The 20,075-nt window shown below is 35.2% G+C and overlaps 1 protein-coding gene across 3 annotated transcripts; it reads right to left on the bottom strand.

Moving 5' to 3' along the window:
* Window positions 1-9,389: 9,389 nt before the first annotated feature.
* Window positions 9,390-12,414, bottom strand: LOC145014052 (ABSCISIC ACID-INSENSITIVE 5-like protein 7). 3 transcript variants are annotated; one of them, XM_078972416.1, is made up of 5 exons: window positions 12,283-12,414; window positions 10,350-11,239; window positions 10,196-10,258; window positions 10,040-10,069; window positions 9,390-9,873 (listed from the first exon to the last, which is right to left on the bottom strand). In XM_078972416.1, the coding sequence occupies exons 2-5, from the start codon at window positions 11,220-11,222 to the stop codon at window positions 9,802-9,804; spliced, it is 1,038 nt and encodes a 345-aa protein (XP_078828542.1). In that variant the 5' UTR covers window positions 11,223-11,239; window positions 12,283-12,414; the 3' UTR covers window positions 9,390-9,801. The 3 variants fall into 3 exon arrangements, with proteins under 3 accessions (XP_078828542.1, XP_078828543.1, XP_078828544.1); XM_078972417.1 differs by having other exon boundaries at window positions 12,214-12,319; XM_078972418.1 differs by lacking the exon at window positions 10,040-10,069.
* Between the last annotated feature and the right edge of the window lie 7,661 nt (window positions 12,415-20,075).

The following is a 20,075-nucleotide window of genomic DNA, read 5'->3' as shown; positions in this document are numbered from 1 at the left end:
AATAGCAAAAATATCTTATAAAAACTGAAACTTCTACCCACTAAAACAACTACAGCCAACATGGCTTTTACAAAATCAAAATAGAAGAAAATACTAAAATGCCCTTTAAGAAAAACACCTGACTTTGCTCAATCTTGGATTAAGTCCAACATTCTCCCCTTTAACCCAAGTTTCTTCAATGCAGGCCATTGACACCCAACAACTCTCTCATCTCAGCAAACTTCAAGTTCGGGAGGGGCTTCGTGAAGATGTCTGCTCTTTGTTCTACAAACGGAACATAAGTAACGAATACTTCTCTTCTTTTGATATAACCTCGTATGAAATGGAATCGAATGTCAATGTGCTTACTTCTACCATGGAAAACCGGGTTTTCATCAATGTTATTGCAGACCTATTGTCTACAAACAATTTCACGGGACACGACTCAACTTTGGTGATTTCTCGCAAAAGACTTGAAATCCAAATACCTTGGCATGCAGCTGCTGTAGCAGCCATGAACTCTGCCTCATAACTCGAAAGTGCTACTGTCTTGCTTCTGAAAACCCCAACTGACCAGGTTATTGTTGACATACAGAGCCATATCTCCTACGCTTTTATAGTCATCTACATCATCTCCCAAACTACTATCACTGTAGCCCATCACTACTTGATCTCCCTCACTTTTTCTATATACTAAACCAAAATCAATAGTGCCCTTCACATACCTTAGTATGTGCTTCACAATCTGATGATGTTGTTTTGTAGGCTTTTCCATGTACCTGCTTGCTATACCAACCGCATACATAGGGTTCGATCTAGTATGAGTGAGATACCTCAAGCTTCCAATGATTCTTTTGTAGTTTGTTGAGTCAACCAGTGTTCCAAATTCATCTTTTCCAATAAGAGACATTGCTTCCATTGGACATTTTGTTAAGTTACACTCGATCATGCCCGACCTTTCAAGCACCTGTTTAACATATGTCACCTGCTTCAAGTAAATACGACCTTCTCTTTGGCTTACTTCAATACCCAGGTAGTAAGACAACAAGCCGAGATTACTCATATCAAATTCAGTGCTCATTTGCTCTTTAAGCTTCTTAATTTTAGCTACATTTCTACAGTTACAATCAAGTCGTCCACATAGATTCCAACCATGAGGACCTCTATTGCTTTTCTTCTTGTGTATACGTCATGTTCTTGGGGACACCGAGTGAAACCAAGTCCCTTCAAACATCTGTGCAATCTAGCATTCCATGCTCTTTTCGCCTAACGCAAACCATAGAGAGCTTTAAACAAACGGTAAACTTTGTTTTTCTGTTGCTTCTTAACGAATCCTTCCGGATGTGACACGTATACTTCTTCTTGGAGCTCACCATTTAGGAATGTTGATTTAACATCAAGGTGATGTACCTGCCATCCTTACTTGGCAGCAAGAGCAAGTAACAATCATATAGTCTCGATTCGGGCCACCGGTGAGAACACTTCCTCATAATCAATGTCGTATCGATGCACATAGCCTTTCGTGACTAACCTCGGTTTGTGTTTAACCACCTGACCATTTGCATCTTTCTTTAGCTTGTACACCCACTTTAGACTAATGGCTTTGTGTCCAGGTGGAATTGATGTCAATTTCCACGTGTCATTCCTTTCAATTGCTTCAATCTCATTCTCTATCACTTTCCACCAATTCCCATCATTTGAAGCTTCACTGAATGTTGTTGGTTCTTCCATGCTCAGAAGAAGTAAGTCTTCATTAAGCTCAATCCTTTTAGTCTCTTCATAAATATCGGACAGTAGCCAATATCTTTTTGGTGCCCCATCGCTTGAAGATGAACACGATTGATGAGAATCTTCATTGTTTCTTTCGTTTGAGCCTACAAAAGTTGATGGATTAGTAGGTGTTAAGTCTGGTTGATTGACTGGCATTAGTAACATAGGGTTGTTAAAGGTTGACTTAGTTCCTTCTTCTGGAAATTGTGAGCCTTCACTTGACCCATCAGATTGTGTCATGAAAGTATCCCTAACAAGTGGGTCTTCACCTTCAATAGTAAAAGTGAAGTGTAGAACATGGTTCCTAGTACGTAATTTAAATTAAGCATTTTGCATTTTGTCCTGGGATTTGGCGAGTTGGTGGCCCAAATCGTCGAGTAGAAGTGAATTGTACATGGGAGTCAAGTGTCTGACTCGGCGAGTCGGAAATTGGACTCGGCGAGTCCGTTCTGTCTGGATAAAAACCCTAATATGAGGGTTCGCATCGTATATAAACACATTAACTCGGCCTCCCTTGTCCCTAACACTCCCCTAGAGCTGCATAGTGAAACCCTAATCGTATATGTGTGTGTTAAGGCCATTTTGGTGCTTTTGTTGACTTGTGAAGCTTGGAAGGAAGAATAGGAGCTTGAGTATTCAACTTGGGGCTTGTAGATCTAGAAATCTCATTCCATTTTCTGCTTAATCAAGGTAAAATGCTCATACTTTGGTCTTTCATTTGGTTTTTCATCTTTAGAATGTGGATCTTGGGTGCATTTAGGGCTTTTCAAGCCATTTTTCGGATTTAAGGAGTGTTATGTGGACTTTAGCTTCAAATTTGGGCCTTAAGAGGGGTCTCATGGTGTAAAGGTGCCAACTTTAGGGCCATGAGAGCCCCATACACATTGTAAGACACTTTATATGGATTTTTGAGATAAAAACCCCATGCATGTGCATCAAGTTTGGAAATTTACGTATAAAATGGACATTAGGAGGTCAGATCTATGGTTTTGATGTGTTAGACCTCATTTAAATTGACTGTATGGGGTTGGTCAAGACTGGACTCGGCGAGTTGTTCTTGGCACTCGACGAGTCGGTGACCATTGTGCACCAAACCCTTCCTGTGAATGGGTAAATGATAAGAGGAAAGTCCCTTTTGGGTTTAGACACAAAAAGAGGACTGGAAGCCTTGGGACTCGGCGAGTGGTATGACCAGACTCGGCGAGTCCATAGCAATCTCCCAATCTTTGAAGATAGACTCGACGAGTTGTTCATACAACTCGGCGAGTCCTAGACTGGACAAGTTCTTAAATTAGAGATGAACTCGACAAGTTCAAGAAGGAACTTGGCGAGTCGGATGAACATGGTCCCAATGTTATGACTGAAGGAGAACCCGTCGAGTTTCGCTAGACTCGATGAGTGGAGCTGGGGTTTTGTGTGGGTTTAGTGAAGCAGGGACTCAACGAGTTGGTAGGCCAACTCGACGAGTCAGGTCAACTGAATGTTGACTTTGACCAGTGTTGACTTTGAATGGACTTGGACCGACCCTGTTTAGGGTTGTATGCGATGTGTGTTGACATGAAGGTTGTCGTGTAAGGATCAAGGAGTCGTAAGGAGTCAACTTGTGCGGCGAGGATAGTTCAGACACTACACGACATTGAGGTGAGTTACCTTCCAGTAGGGGTGGGTCTAAGGCCACAATGCTGGCCCACCAAAAAGGGGTATTTATAAGATAATGGTCTTTGTGATAATTATCTTGGTCTGGTTATGTGATTTATCTGGATTATATGTTATGTGTTTAGTAGGGATTAGTTTCCCAAACAGTGGTGCGTAGGACCCATGGGTAGGTTAATACCCGGATATGCCTGACTGTATGCTTATATATGTTGATTGCATGTTAGTAGTAGGGGTGAAATAGTCCCCAATTACCGGTTGAAAGATACTGATGCTGATTACCGGTTGAAAGATATCGATGATGGCTACCGGTTGAAAGATACCGATGATGGTTACCGGTTGAAAGATACCGATGAAGGTTACCGGTTGAAAGATACCGATGAATGTTACCGGTTGAAAGATACAAACAATATTTTATGGTATGTGGTATGATGGGGGAACTCACTAAGCTTTTTGCTTACATTTTTGGTTTTGGTTCTAGGTACCTTCATCGAAGGGGAAAGAGCCGACGGCATAGCAGCGCATCACACACACTCACATGATCCGCAAGAAGTTTTCGGATTGTACTCTGATTTTCAATAATTATGATGTTATGGCTTGAAATTCAACATTATAATTTTGTATTGGATGTTTTATTAACAATGTTTTGGTAAAAATTTTGTTAAATACGTTAAACCAAAAATGAAATTTTTGGTCTTAAAATTTGGGTCGTTACAAGTTGGTATCAGAGCCCTGGTTTGAGAGATTCGGACACACCCTCGGGGGTGACTGCACTCAAGTCGAGGGACTAAAAGATCTTTAAAAAAATGGTTTTATAAATTCTAAACTGAGAAATTTTAAGAAAGGCGATGTGTGTGATGCGTGCGACCGGCGAGGCTCAAGTAAGTTTTCCCTAATATACCTATACTTGTTATGTTATATGGCTTTGATTTAGAGAACTGCATGCTAGAATAGGGCTAAGGATCTAGGAGGATGCCTTGTGTGCCTGATTTACGATTCTGAGAATTGCATGCTAGTTAGGGCTAAGGATCTAGGAGGGATGCCTTATGTGCCTATTCTATGAGCCATATGATAGGATTGTTTAGTCAACAGTAGGATGGCATGTGTAGATTATGCCTAGTTTGGTTACTTAATGCACGGATGTTGCTTGCTTTATGCTATGGGGGTTCTGACCAGCTTCAACTAACTAAGGAGCGGATATGTAGTAGTATCTGCAAGCTAGTTAGGGGGAGGTGGTGGGGAACTCCTAGTGCAGCTGATGGCGGAGGGTAGGTCGGAGAGTGCCCTAAGGAAGCCTAGGGTAAGGTCAGTGAGAAGAGTATCGGAAAAAGAGACTGGGGGAAGTCGAAGCAATTCTTTGGGAAAGTACGGATAGATGTGGAAGGTAGTATGAGCTAGTACTATTGAAAGCAGAGGATCCATATTCGAACCAAGGAGGGCCTAGATGGAATCGGGAAACTTGGAAAGTATATGTAACCCTGACATTCGTATGTTTATTTTTCATAATGGTGGTCACGCGACATGGAGTAGGAGGTTTAGGATCCGGGTCAGGATCGGGCTCGGGGGCAAGATCCGAGCATGTGGATGATGGATTGGGCGAGTTCATTGTGTCCGAGATCACGAGGGTTATCCTTGATGTGATGCCGGTTATTTGCGGGTCAATCAAGGAGAGGATCATTGAGCTGATGGAGGATCACCTCAGGGCGTTCCGGAGTGACATGGTGGCTAGCCAGTCAGGACCACACACACTATCCTTTAAGGACTTCAGAGGGAGTGGTGTGCCAGATTTCCACAGGGCAAAGGACCCTATTGCTACCAAATGATGGATTGTGGACATTGAGTCTGCACAATTAACCAGCTTCTGCCCCGAGGGGTCGAATGTATGATTTGTAGCAGGGTGTTTGAGGGACCAAGCTAGGGATTGGTGGGAGTCGGTTAGCAACTCTCTGGGAGCCTCGACTGTTGAGGCTATGACATGGTCGGATTTCGTGACCTGGTTCAGAGCAGAGTTTACGTCAGCTATAGAACTTCAACAGCTGGCCAGGGAGTTCTTGGATATGAGATAGACTACGGAGACTGTGGTGGAGATCATCGCCAAGTTCTGGGAGAGGGATTTGTTGGTGCCCCAGTATACGGGTGATGAGGACATGAAGAGGACCCGCTACCATGACATGCTACGAGCTGACATCCGGGAGCATGTCGATTTTTCAGCTTGCCCTACCCTGGATTCCATGATTTCCAGGGCTAGGGAGAGGGAGATTGATCTGGAGCACATCCGGAAGAGAAAGGCAGTGGAGGGGCAGACGGCAGGCGCTTCGGGGAAGAAGCCTAAGGGATCCGATGGTAGGCCGAAAGGCCAGTTTGGGCGGGACCGCTGTGGAAAATGCGGTCGGTCACATGATGGAGCTTGTCGCACTGGACCGAGGTCAGGCTGCTATAAGTGCGGCAAGGTTGGGCATTTCGGTAGGGATTGTACTGCCCCTACTCCAGCTATGCAAATGTCAGATCTGATTTGCTTTCATTGCAATCAAAATGGCCATAAAAAGGCCAATTTCCTTAGATTGACAGTAGTAGCGGCAGCGGCGCCGGCTGTGGCGCCGATTCTAGCGACAAGATGGGTTATGGATTGTTGGAAGGCCAAGTTGGAGGCTCCAATGGTTCGGTGCCGAGCATTTCAGCTGACCGCCGAGGAGGCTCGCGCTGCGATGTGGTGACGGGTATGACTTCTTATCCTTATGCTTTTATACTATGTCGCTGTGATTTTGATATATCATGTGCCTTGTCTAGGATCGTTCCATGTGAATGGAATCCCAGTTCAGTTGTTGTTTGATTCGGGTGCCACCCGATCTTTTGTCTCTCTTACGCTTAGCAAGAAGTTTCCGGAGTCTTCGGGCATGTTGGATTGCCCTCTAGAGGTCAAGATTGTGGACGACCGGTCTGTGCGAGCATCGGAGGTCTATTGAGACTATGTTTTGAGGCTGGAAATTTTTTGAAAAATAACGAGGGGTGGGTTTCTGAAAATCGACTCCATGGATGTTTCGGAATTTTTTTGAAAAATAACGAAGGCTGAGTTTCTGAAAATTGACTTCATGGATGTTTCCAAGGTGGTTTCTTTTTGGATATCTAATCCATGTCACCGCCGCTCATGGACATTGTCAATGTATATCCGTCTGATGACCTTCATCAGTTGCCTAGCAGCCCTGTGAAGATCTGAAAGAGCACTGCCACAATTGTCCTTTCCGATTATCCCTCTCATCGTCAATTTGAAACCTTTATCGGTGAGAGTGAAGGATGAGAAAGCACTGGTGGTGAGAAGCAATGGGAAATGGACGCGTGAGGAAAATGAAGAGGAATAGGCAAGTACCACAGATTAGAAAAGAGACCTCCTCAGAAGCTCATGAGGAAATTCCAACTGTATAATAACTATGCTGTGTTGGCTAGGGATGAAAGTGGGTCCAAACCCGGACCGGATGGACCCAGACCCGGAACCGGTTAACGGGATTTTGTAGAATCAGAAACCGGACCGTTGTATAGGAACCGGTTCCGGTTCGGTTCCGGGTAAAGTGGGTCTAGAACCGGAAAACCTGGAAACATCAAAGTGGGTAGGTTGGAACCGGATAAAGTGGGTTTAGAACCAGAAAACCTGGAAAAACCGGAAGTTTTTAGAAATTACTTACTACTTAGTGGGTTGAACTTTGAAAATTTTCATATTGATATCCCGACTTTGGGGGATTGTAACTCATTGAATATGAAACCAAAATTAACAAAATTATAGTCAAAAATCATTTATAAACTCTAAAATACACTCTGGAAAAAACCTCATGTCAATCTGACTTTAAACGAATGTGATATGCATGTGTTAACATTTTCACATAATACAAAGTACAAAAACAACTAGCTGAAAAGTTGAAAATTTTCAGTTTTTATATCCCGACTTCGTAGGACTGTAAATCATTGAATGTTAAACTAAAAATTACAAAATTATAGTCTAAAACGATGTATAAACTTTAAACTACAAGTTAGAAAAATCACATGTCAATCCGACTTCAAACGAATTAGATATGGATGCTTTAAAACTTTCAACGAATACAAAAAAACTGAAAAATTAAAAACTTCCAGCTTTGATATATCGACTTTAGGGGACTGTAAGTCAATGAATATAAAACTAAAAATGGCAAATATATAGTCTAAAATCATGTACAAACTCTAAACTAAATGTTGGAAAAAAAAAACCGTATGTCAATCAGAGTTGAAACGAATGAGATATGCATTTTTTAAACGTTTCACAAAAATCGGTTCCGCTTCAAAAAACCAATTCCGGTTTTTAGATCCGGTTTACCCGGACCCTATGGGCCCAAACCCAAATTACCTGGAACCCGGATAAAGCCAATTTTTGAACCTGGAACCGGAACCGATTCTATATATTTCGGCTCTAACGGTTTCGGTTTCGGTTCGATTCCGGTTCCGGGCCGGTTTTCCGGTTCTAAATCTCATCCCTAGTGTCGGCCATCACTGTAAGGTGCGAAATCAGGGTGCTGACAGTGACAGTGGAAAAGATTCCTCCGCCACACAAATCCAGGATTGTTGAAGTAGCAGTTTCTTGAAGTGGATAGTAATTTTAGGAATGTTTATTTGGTTGGGTTTAGGGTTTAGTTCCAATATTCATTGAAGCTTTTAAGAACCTCCAAACCCAAAAACTCAAAACCTAGAAAATCAAAATCGAAACTGTAAAGCACCTGAGGGCAAATCACATTCCTAGGTGGGTATCGTTGGTAGGTCGTCAACAAAAATAAAGGTTAAACCTTTATCTTTGCTCTTATGAGTAAGTTTGCAGAAAATATGTATTTCATGCTTCAAATATGAAGAATTATATATTTAAATCTGAATCTCTTTCAAAACATCTTCATAATCCTATCATTGTCCTAATTTGCTTCTGATTGTGTTCACTGTTGAAGGATAGAGGTCTTTTTTACTACTCGGTTGAGTTGTGGGTTCGATAATGGTGGTGGGATTTCTCTCTTAACCAAAACATGAACACAACAAAAAAGAAGTGTTTGAGGCTTGATTAACTATGTGTTTTTTTTTTTTGTGTGTGTGTGTGTGAGAGAGAGAGAGAGAGATTTTATTTTTAATTGTTTTTTAATAGTTGTAATAAAAAAATGAAAAATAAAATAATAAGGGGCAAATACATCATTATAAAAAAGTTCATAGGGAAATTTAACTAAACTCGCAAAAAAACAAAACTATTGGACCATACTTGCGAACCAAACCCATTTTGAACCAAAATTACTAGTTTCTGACATATCATAGGGATCATTCTTACAATTTTATCTCTATCTATTACATCAAAGAAATAGCAATCTTATGATTTTGCAACCAACGTATTACGTAAATTTGCCTCTTCTAAACCTATGGTTGACCCAATGGTAAAAATCTTATAAAAAAACGTTTATTTATTTATTTATTTATTTTTTGTATTACTACCAAGCAAAAAAGAATTTTTGAAAAACAAATTTGGAAAAGTTTAATAGATTGACAATTACCTTAAAAGTTTGTCCCGATTCTATTTTCAATCATACGGATGATGAGTAAATTAAATTTGTGTACTAAAAAATAATATAACTAGAGAATTCATGTTTTCTGCACAAAAAAAAAAAAAGTCTGCCTATCATATTCCACTTGTTGGGTGGGATCAAGATTATAAAATCCCATTTCGGGGAATTTGTACAGTTCTTTCGGCGTGATATTTGATTGATATTATCCTGGCGACATAATTGTAGTTTACTCTCATATTTAACGCACTAATTATTTATAAACGAAATCTTCTAAAAAAAAAAAAACACTATTGAAACGTTGATTGTTGCACATGAAAGGACTCGACACGACAAATTTTCTATGGGTATATTGGATGATAACAACATTCACATTTTTGCACAAACAAAAAAAGTAAAAAATGACTCATTGTCCCACATTGTTGTCTTTTAGGATGAAAGAAAATATTATAATTTGGCATAACTAACATCATCTTAATTTTAATTCAATACATGTCAAAGGCATTTACAACATCATGATGGATCAAACTATAAAAACCCGGCCAAAATATATTATACCTATGGTGCCCAAAATAACTATACATCCTTAAGTTCTACCTTCTTGATACATACACAAACACATCCATAGAATCCGTACGTAGAAACACAGCACATGTACATACACACACTAAACACTAAACTCTTTATGTCTGAAGCAGAAATGACCAAATCTGCTTCTTGATGCTTAACTCACAGTTAAAAAGCTTCAAGTTGCTTCAGAATTGGTCATTTCTACTAGATCTTTAAAAACATAGCCTTTTTATTTTAATATTCACCATATTATAATGGTGGTTCATGGTTGATTTATCTACCAAGGTCCTGTCTTCGTTCTTCGTAAGCATAATTTTCCACCTCTACACAACTTCATATTCTCCGATATCTGCCAAAAAAGCGTAACGCTAATCATATTCACTGGCAACAGAACGTTTTAATTGCTAAAACAAAAAAAAATTATATGGTTTTAAACGTAATAGAGGACTACTATATTAAACATCGAAAACGGACTTTTTTTTATGCATGATACCTACAAAACTACAACTACGTACCTGAAAATTCTGCAACTCGATGATTTCTTCCTAAATACAACAAGAAAACAAGTTACAAGAAAGATTCATAACCTTTCTATTACTAGGTAGCTACCATAGAGACAAGAACCGAACTCTCGCTAGTTTCTAATGAACATTTTTTTTTACGATATATACCTGCTTTTTTTGCAACTCTTCTTTGAGGTGTGCGATTTCTGCTTCCAATTCCATCGTATACGCCTGTTAGAATCATTAATACATGAATATGCATAAACATATATAGAAAGATTAAACTACACAAGATAAGAGGACGAATATTCATGAAGTTGACCTGTTTTCGAGCCCTTGATCTTGCAGCAGATTCTCTATTATTAATCATCCTCTTCTGCCTTCTCTCCACCTTTCTCTCCAACGTATCACTCTTTTTCCTTTTATGACCACCACCATAACACGGTGGTGGTGATGGAGATGTATCCAAATTACCATTTTGGTACAAATCCAACGGATAATCAGTCTTTATTGGAAGATCAGTCATTCCATTTATAGAAACTCCATTTTCACGACTACCCATCTGAGCATTATTCACTAAATTTATCGAAGAGCTGGAGCTGAAAGAAGCTACTTTTGGGAGATTCTTCTGTGGGTTTGATAGTTTTGAAGATGTAACACCCTGCAAATTGTCAACTTCATTTCTACTCTCTGAAAAGAATTCTTCTTGATGAAACCCTTGATTCTGAATCATGTTAATTTTGTACCCTTGAGTTTGGTTATTTTCCGAAACTGCCCCTGCCCTCTTCAAGAATTCCTCGAGTGTCATTCCACCGAAAGTTGGTTGTTTTTCTTGTGGTTGAAAATTTGGTTTTTTGACGCAATCCGCATCTTTGAATCCAACATTTTCTTGAACCAAATCTCTCCAAACTTCATCCACTGTTTTCTGGCTAATGGTTCTTGATAAAGTCAAAGATTCTTGCTTTTGTAAACTCACATTTATGTCCAAATCGAAGTTTGATGTCATTGATTGAATCTCTTCAGCAGTCCCGATGTTCTTCAAAAGCTCATCCATGTTCATTGATCCGAAATCCTTCCCAGATCCACCCAATGTGTTTTGTAGTTCATCCAAAGTCAATGCGTATATGGAAGATTGCTTGATCAATGGCGAATTTGTCGTTGGACTACAGTTCTTAGAATTGATAAATGAATTCATTTCACATCATTCAGTGCCTATCGAAATCAAATAAGAAAGTTTTTTTTAATTGTTTCTTGAGATATAACAAATGCAAAATTCGTGAAATAGATTTAAATGCAGGCATGAGGGTATTGCAGTAAACTTTGTTGATATCTTTATATTAGATAAAGACTCAAAATCATATCTTCACCTAGCAAAGTGTCATTCAGAGGGTATTTTTTAAAACTCTTTAATGATGCATGGGGATGGAATATTGGATTGTAGTCACATCTACAACCATTTTCAGGGATAAATATTGATAAATATGTACAACTTCGTCTGCATGATGTACAAATCATGGAAGCACAGTGGCATTGGAAAAAAAATTTAACTATCATATACTTTATTCATTAAGCAAAGAAATTAAATATTCTTCTATTTTTTCTTCATATTATTTTTCTCTTCATGTGAAATGATAACAAATGGATTAAATTATTATTAATTTGATTAACGTGTGAATATTTGATATAGTAGCAGGATGAGTAAAAAAATAAAAGGATATTTAATTTCTTTAAGCAGCCAAAAATCCATGTCATTTAATTTCATGTTTCCTCTATCCCATTTAACATTCAAGAAACAATTCTAAATCATTAGATATACATGATTAAAATCACTAAGTTACCTCGAATTTCCAACATAGTCCATGAAAAGTACATAAAACATTCACATACAATAAATCCTAAAAATTTAAAAGAAGCAACACATACACCAAGATCTCAATTTCAATCAAGAATGAGCTAAACATTATCCAGGGACATGATTACCACTAAACTTCCTCTGTAAATCAAAAGTATCATCAACAATAATTATTGCTGTTTCAAAAGAAATTAAAAAATAAAAACAATATTTATAGTAAAAAACCAAAAGAAAATTCAAAGATCCATATCCATGAAAACCCTCAAAGATTTGAGGCGACAAGATCAAATGGTAAATATAAAAGGTAAAAAATTCAAATCTTAATTAGGGAAACCTGTAAGGAACAACAGGTTGAAGGAAAATATCTTGAGGAAATATTAAATTTTTGACGAGACGATTTTACCCTTTTAGAAGGAGATGAGCATTGTGTTGTTTCCTGTCTTCTTATTTGGAGTGGAACTATGGATGAGATGACAAGTGTCTTGTGCTCATTCCACTCTTTCAGTCTCATGCATTTAAAGGATTTGAGGCTCACCTATTCCTTTCTACTTTTAGAGATTTATGGAAAATTTTATTTAACTGGTTAAGGGTATATCTTGATAAACATCCCTTTCAACTTTTAATATTATTGCAAAGTCTATGTTTATAATTAAATATCATTAATATAAATTTTAGTTTATATTTCTATGTAGAAATAAAAAGAAAAATTGAGTAATCTAAACCTTTTTGAAAAAATAACAGCTATAATTATTTTTATTTATTATTATTATTATTATTATTATTATTATTATTATTATTATTGCAAAATAGCCGTTGTTTTCGGAATGGGCCATTTCGGAGTCCATCTTGGACTAAGTAGCTAGGTTGGCCATCAAAGACCTTTCGAAATGCCAATTCCGGACTAATACGACTTATTCCGTATTTCGATTTACAAAACCATTTTCCGGTATTATTCCGACTGATTCCGGATCTCGATTTACAAACTCATTCTGATATATTCCGGACACTGCCCTTGAGATATAGAACACGTTCATGATGACCTGATTATTTTACGGGTAAATCCTTTACTTTTATATTTTAGTAGTTTGATTTTAAGATTTTCTTTTTAATAACTTAGTTCGGAATATGAATAACATCTCCGGAATGCACAAAACACATTCCACAGTAGCAATACATGTTGAAATTACATTAGGACCAATCCAAAAGTAATTTAATTATTTATATTAATGTGTTATACATCATTAATATCCCGAAACAAAAAAATACCATTCCAGAATGCTCCGGAATGTGAGGAACTTGTTCGGAACACGAGGAACATTCTGGCATGCGAAGAACGTGTCCAAATTGGAATGTTCATCACGTTTCGTTTTGGAACAGGATTTAAACTTATAACAACTTTTATATTTGCAACACGATAAGATTTTTTATACATCAATTACAGTGACTTGTAAACATAAACTCGTTTTTGGATGTTCTTGCAACACTCAGAGACAGACCAACATGCGATACTATGTTTCGTAATTTATGTTTTCGGAAGTACTAGTTAGATATTATTGCGATAGATGAGGATCCTTATTTCTACATTATGTGTTTTGTTACGGAGTTATCACGGACCCTCGAAGCAAAGTAGAGGAAATAACTTTTGAGATAAACAATTTAACAAATATTTTGTTTGATAATATTCTAATACATGAATCTTTCATATATGAATTCTTGAGAGTTTTCATATAACCAATTTGTTTGGTACCCGACAACTGAATGTAATCCCACATTGTGTGGTCGAAACTAAAGAAGATGCATGCAAATTAATGTAACCAATTTCTAATCATTAATGACACGTGATTACTTATATAATCTATAATTTTCATATATATATATATATATATATATATATATATATATATATATATATATATATATATATATATATAATTTATGTTTATTTATAGTTTTATAATTTTCTTAGCAATGTAATAGACTTATACCAAAGGTAGAGCCTAACAGATGCGATTCGTGTTGAATCGTGAACTATTAGCTTGACGTGGATTGAGCGCTCTAATTTAGCTACCAAAAATGTTCTAGCTCAATTTCCCTAACACCATCACCCTAACACTCGCCTATCTATGAGCCTCGACAAAAGAATGTATAAAGTGATGTTATGAAAGTTTCAGATGCATCTAACCGACCACTACCACCACCACCCCACCGCCACCCACTGCACCATCAACTTATAAGGATTGAATTTACTGACCTAAAAAACGAGGTGTGTGAATGTCAGAAGCAGTTGAGGGGACATGGGATGCATTTTGTAGAACGTGAAGCTATGGTAGTCATGCTTCTAAAATTTAAGAATAAGGTTGTTTGTTCCCAAAATGGGGTGGCGGTACTTTGTTAATTATTTCACTCTCGTATATCTTTTATTTAACTTTATGGTATACCCATTATTTCATCGTTTATAATTAAATACTACTAAACTGTAGATGCACTTAGCATGGATGATGTTGGTACCACAAACTACAATGACTTATAAGGGCGTTATTATGGGTTAGGAATTAACTATCAAATGAAGAACCTAAGCAGCCATATGCATATAATAGTCGTCAGATGTAAAAGAGATTCCCCGGGAGCAATACAAAATGCCTGAAACACCTCTTAGGCGTTGTCAATGCCAAACAATTGTATCCATATGGTATAAGTCCTCATGGATACAAATGAAGAATATAAGTGTTGCACGACAACGACCAACACCATTGAACAATCTTTTGGATCCTTCCATTCACATAATACATAAAAAATGAGATGTTTCATTATTGTTTTCAATTTTGTTTTATCATTGGTATACTGACAATTAAGTTTTGGACACGCTTATATGGGGATAGTCATGCGAGCTGGTTGGAAGATGATGTAACTTATATAATTATGTGATCATTAGGTACTACGCTTCTAATAACAATACTTACTTTATTGTATACATGCCAGGTGTTGATTGGAAACACATGATGTGGATATCATTGTTGATAGAGCATAGAACAGATGATGCTTGGTGGATGTTTGTGCCAACAACTTTCACACTGATGCATTTGACCGGAATGACATGGAGGGATCTGTTTCCCCAACTTGGTCTGATTGTGATACGGTATAAATGTGTTTCAATTACAATACCTACCCAATAGTCATTTATAATATAATGTTCTTTAATAGTTACCTAATTTCAACCTTTTGTAGAGCTTTACATCCCTATCAATATACCGAGTGCTCATTGGTTTTTCAGTGTTTTTGATTCAAGACATTTAAAATGACTATACGATAGTCACTGTTACTTCCACAAACTTGCAGTTTAAAAGAGCGATCATTTTTATGAAAATGCATCTTGGTTAATAACTATGTGAGCCCACATCCACAAACTCTTGCTGGGCATCAAATACTAGGGGTACAAAACCCAATGATTTAATCCCTTCAAATTCATCCTTAAAAATGCAGCAAACGTAACACAACACTATGACAGTGTAAGGGATTGTGATGTGTTTTTTGTTTTGGTTTATAGAGATGATGATCGTAGGGAAATCATATATGATATAGGGTTTAACTGAAGAATGGGTTATATCATATAGCAAATGATTGGCGAAAATATTTTCGGCTACATAGAAAAAACAAGGTCTATTTAAACGTTATACTATTATTTAAAACATATTTAACTTTATGTAATTATTACTTTTGTTAGCACAACTATTTTTTGCAATAAACTAAAAAAAAAAAAAAAAAAAAAAAAAAAAAAAAAAAACTACTCTAGAACGTTTCTTTGGAATACTATTCCGGTATCCTCGAGGTCGTTCTGGAATGACCTGTTATGGACAACCCAATATTTTCCAAAAAAGTTATAAAAGTTGGTTATTTAAAAAAAACATCCTTTATATGGATTAGATTGTTTAGTTTTTCAAAAAATAGATGTAAAAATAGATGTAACCGTATGTTTCCTTTCACTCACATAAAAAAATCACACATACTCATTCATTGTTTATGTCAAACAAATGAAGGTACATAAGCCAAAAGATCATCTTATATTTAGTTGATAATTAGTATGATAGGTAATAAAACTACAAATTAAATTAACCTTTAATAACTTCAATAAAACAAATAATATTTTTACAACTTGTATGTTAAATTAATATTTTTTTTAATTGTTATCTTTGACTTTATGATGTAGACATTTGTTTTAAATAATTTGTACCGTACTTAGTATCATCCTAAAAATATGTATACACTTGAATAAAGAAAATGACATGAAGGTCGACAAATGATTGCGATGGCGATGGCGATGTCGGCAGATGTATAACAACGAGTAAACGACACTACACCAAATGAATAAATGATCCTCCCATCCGTTTTTTGCATACACACAAATATCTGATTTTAGTGCCAAATAAGATATTTTAAGATTTTTCTAATCTTTAAAGACAAGAACCAAAAGGAATAATCATAAGTGGTGTTTGCCTTCGGTCTACTTTAAGAAATAATGAACCCAGGCACGCTTGAAAAAAAAACAAAAACTAATAAACTAATTAAGGTTTCTCAAAGATTTAAATAAAATTTAGACATATTTTTAAAATAGTCGTCCCACATACAAAATTGGTCTTCTCCAAAATCACCAAAACTGTTATTTATATCATTTTTATAGTTTTTTTTAACGAGCAAATCTAATCTATTCATAATATAATACTTAATTTCATCTATTAATTTCATCTATGTCATTTTCATAGATGAGACACCCAAAACAAATGCCTCATGTATTTTTTCAAGGAAAAGTGTATAAAAACCTTATATTCTTATATGTCTATTTTATTCAATAAAATCAAATAAATCGAAAATTATATTCAATTTGACATTTCATCTAGTTTATAGGTTTTCCAATTTCAAAAAATTACACTTTTTGTCTATATATCAAGTTTTATTACGAATTTGATCCAAAATTTACACTTTTGGTTCAGAATTTCAAAATTTTGTACGATTCCATCCTAAATTTAGTTTCTTACATTATTTTTAAAAAAATTTCAAATATGTTTTGTTTGTTGTATAAATTAATATTTATAAAAAACATATTTTTCACATAAAAAAATTGTTTTTCTATATAAGTTAAAAAAAACATTTTTATATGCAAAATACCTATATTTTTTTTAAAACATTTTTGTTTGGAAAATATGTATTTGTAAAAACGTTATTTAATTCTAAATACCTATTTATCAAAACATAATTGTATGAAAATGCATGAAATACACTTATGTAAAATATGTTATTACACTCATATATATACTTTAAAAACCTTTTATAAAATAGTTATTTATTATTGAGTACGTAAAAGTATATACAAAGATCTATTTCATAGTAAACATATTTGTATATATTTATGTATACAAAATGTTTTTATAAGAACATGTTTTTTATTAAAAAAAAATGAATACAAACACATTTTTATACGTAAATGTATAGAAATAAATTTACTATGAAATATGTGTTTGTATTTATATACGTATGTATTTATTATACAATAGATGTTTGTATTCATTCTTTTCATATAAAATACATGTTTTGTATACAATTATTTTTATAAAAATAGATTTATGTATATATATATATATATATATATATATATATATATATATATATATATATATATATATATATATATATATATGCACACAAAATGTTTTTTATATGTACTTAATAAATATTTATTTTATAAAAAATTTTAAACGCATATATGGGTATAATAACGTATTTTACATAAGTGTATTTCACACATATTCACATAACTACATTTTTATATGAAGGTAATTAAAATAAAATTATGTTTTATAAATATGTATTTTGCATACAAATTTTTTTATTAAATTTTTTTATATAGGTATTTTGCATATAAAAATGTTTTTTTTTTAATTTTATAAAAAAGATAAGGTTATGTGAAAAAATTGTTGGAAAATATTTATATATGATTGTCACTTGAAATAAGTTGAGTCTTTTTATATATCTCTCTAACAAACATTATCTGAATGTTTCAAGTTGGAATGATCCTGAAGATTCAACAAGTGTTTGAAGAATCAGATGTTGGAGCACTTGTTGTTGATATGGAACACTTGCTATTCACATGGAGCACTTGTTGAACATGGAGCAATTGCAGCTTACATGGAGCAATCGTTGAATGAAAGTTAGACCATCATGATATTAGATGACACATATAGATCATATGTGAAGCATCAAGATATTGATGGATCATTTAAAATATTGATGGCTCATCAGAAACATTGTTGGCTTATCCACAAATCTATGGCTCAACAAGAGTTTGATGGATCAACATGAATACTTAGTGGCTCAACTCAAGTCAATGGATCAACATGAACATATTGCGCTCAACAAATTTTGCACATGGGTAACACTAGTCAAAATTAGGTCAAAGATAATTCCTACAAATATAACAAACACACATTATAATTCATTCACTTTAATATTTAATGATATTTTCATTCAACACTACAAGTATACACGATTCCAAAAATATATAAAACGTCTAAATCTGACTTCACATGAAGAAGTTATCATAAATTCTATCACTATAGCCTTTATAACAAGATGAAATTAAAATAGGCTTAAAACTATCTATTGAAGTGTAAAATAAGGTTGTAGTACTCGGAAATACCTACGCGTGGATATAAAGAACGTAAAAAATGGAGCTCGTATGCAAAAGTTATGACTTTCCAAAGATGCAACTGTCTGAGAGCATGACACATATCAGAAACCCTAATCTGACTGGACTCACGATGTGAGCAAGATTTCTCACGATGTGAGGAGTCAACAAACACTAATCAGGGCTATAAAACATGTATTAAGGCTACTGGATGACTCATGGAAGTTCACGACGTGAACCTATCATATTCACAAGGTGAATGGGCCCAAAATATCCTATAAATAGGGATCAAAGCTCATTCATTCCTTACACCTGTTGGATTAGTGTCTAAGTCCATAACTATATTTGGTAATTACTTGACTCGGTTGTGCATGGTCCTTTTGGGTTGCCTTCATCAAAGCAACATGATAGGATGATTTATGAATAAAGAGGTTATTATGATTTATTAATATGTTATTTGAATAATATATTAAAGGATAAATCATATAGTTTTATTAATATTAAACAAGAATTAATTTTGTGGCTAAAAGATATTAATTAAATAAAAGGGACTGGAAATGTCAATTGTTTGATAGTTGATTTGTGCTGAGAATCCTTTATGATTAAGGGGTGGACGAAATTGAGGGTGGGAACCCATCTAATTTCGTCCAAGGCCTTATTCTGGAAGATTCTTTTGCCTACTTTAGGCTTAAGCTATCAAATTAGGGTTTTGACTAAAACCCTAGCAACACAAGTATAAGTAGACCCCTTAGGCTTCAGAAATAGGTTACCCCTTCTTCTAAGAGTGCAAGAGCCGAATTTCATAGCCTCCAACCTCTCTCCAAGATCATCATCTTGCTTGTGGTGTTTGTAAGCCATTAGAGGAGTGAAATTTGTGACTCTAAGCTCCAAGGAGAAGAAGATTCAAGCTTTAAACAAGAGGTAATCATCTAGATCTGATATGTTATGTTAATTTTTATTATATACAGTAGATCTAGGGTTTGCAAGTCTTAGATGAATAGCATTTACAATAGAGAAGCCTAGATCCAAGCATTAGGGTTTGCATGAGCACATACGATGTTATTTTGTGTAAAACTCATCAGTAGTATCAAAGCCTTGATTGGATTCTATTGTATTTTGATGCTATATGTTTAATCCTTGTTTGAAATGTAACGCCCCGTTTATTTAAATAAATTAATAAATTTAAGTCCCGGACTAAGTTGTGAAGAATTTTGAAAGTCAAGGGTTAAAAGTGTTGGATTAGTGTCTAAGCTCGTAACCATATTTGGTAAGTACTTGACCCGATTGTACATGATCCTTTTGGGTTGCCTTCACCAAAGCAACTTGACTGAAGAAATAATAGAGAAAGAGGTTATTATGATTTACTAATATGTTATAAGAATAATATATTAAAGGAGAAATCATATTTGTTTAATTAATATTGGTCAATAATTAATTAAGAGTTAATTTTGTGATCAAATGTAATTAATTAAACTAGAGGGGCTGAATTGTAATTATGTGATAGTTACAAAATAGGGTAA

The sequence above is a fragment of the Lactuca saligna genome, chromosome 9 (genome assembly GCF_052625555.1).
Source record: "Lactuca saligna cultivar CGN05327 chromosome 9, ASM5262555v1, whole genome shotgun sequence".
Classification (NCBI taxonomy): domain Eukaryota; kingdom Viridiplantae; phylum Streptophyta; class Magnoliopsida; order Asterales; family Asteraceae; genus Lactuca; species Lactuca saligna.
Note: the sequence above shows the minus strand (reverse complement) of the source record. Positions and strands in the feature narration are given on the sequence as shown.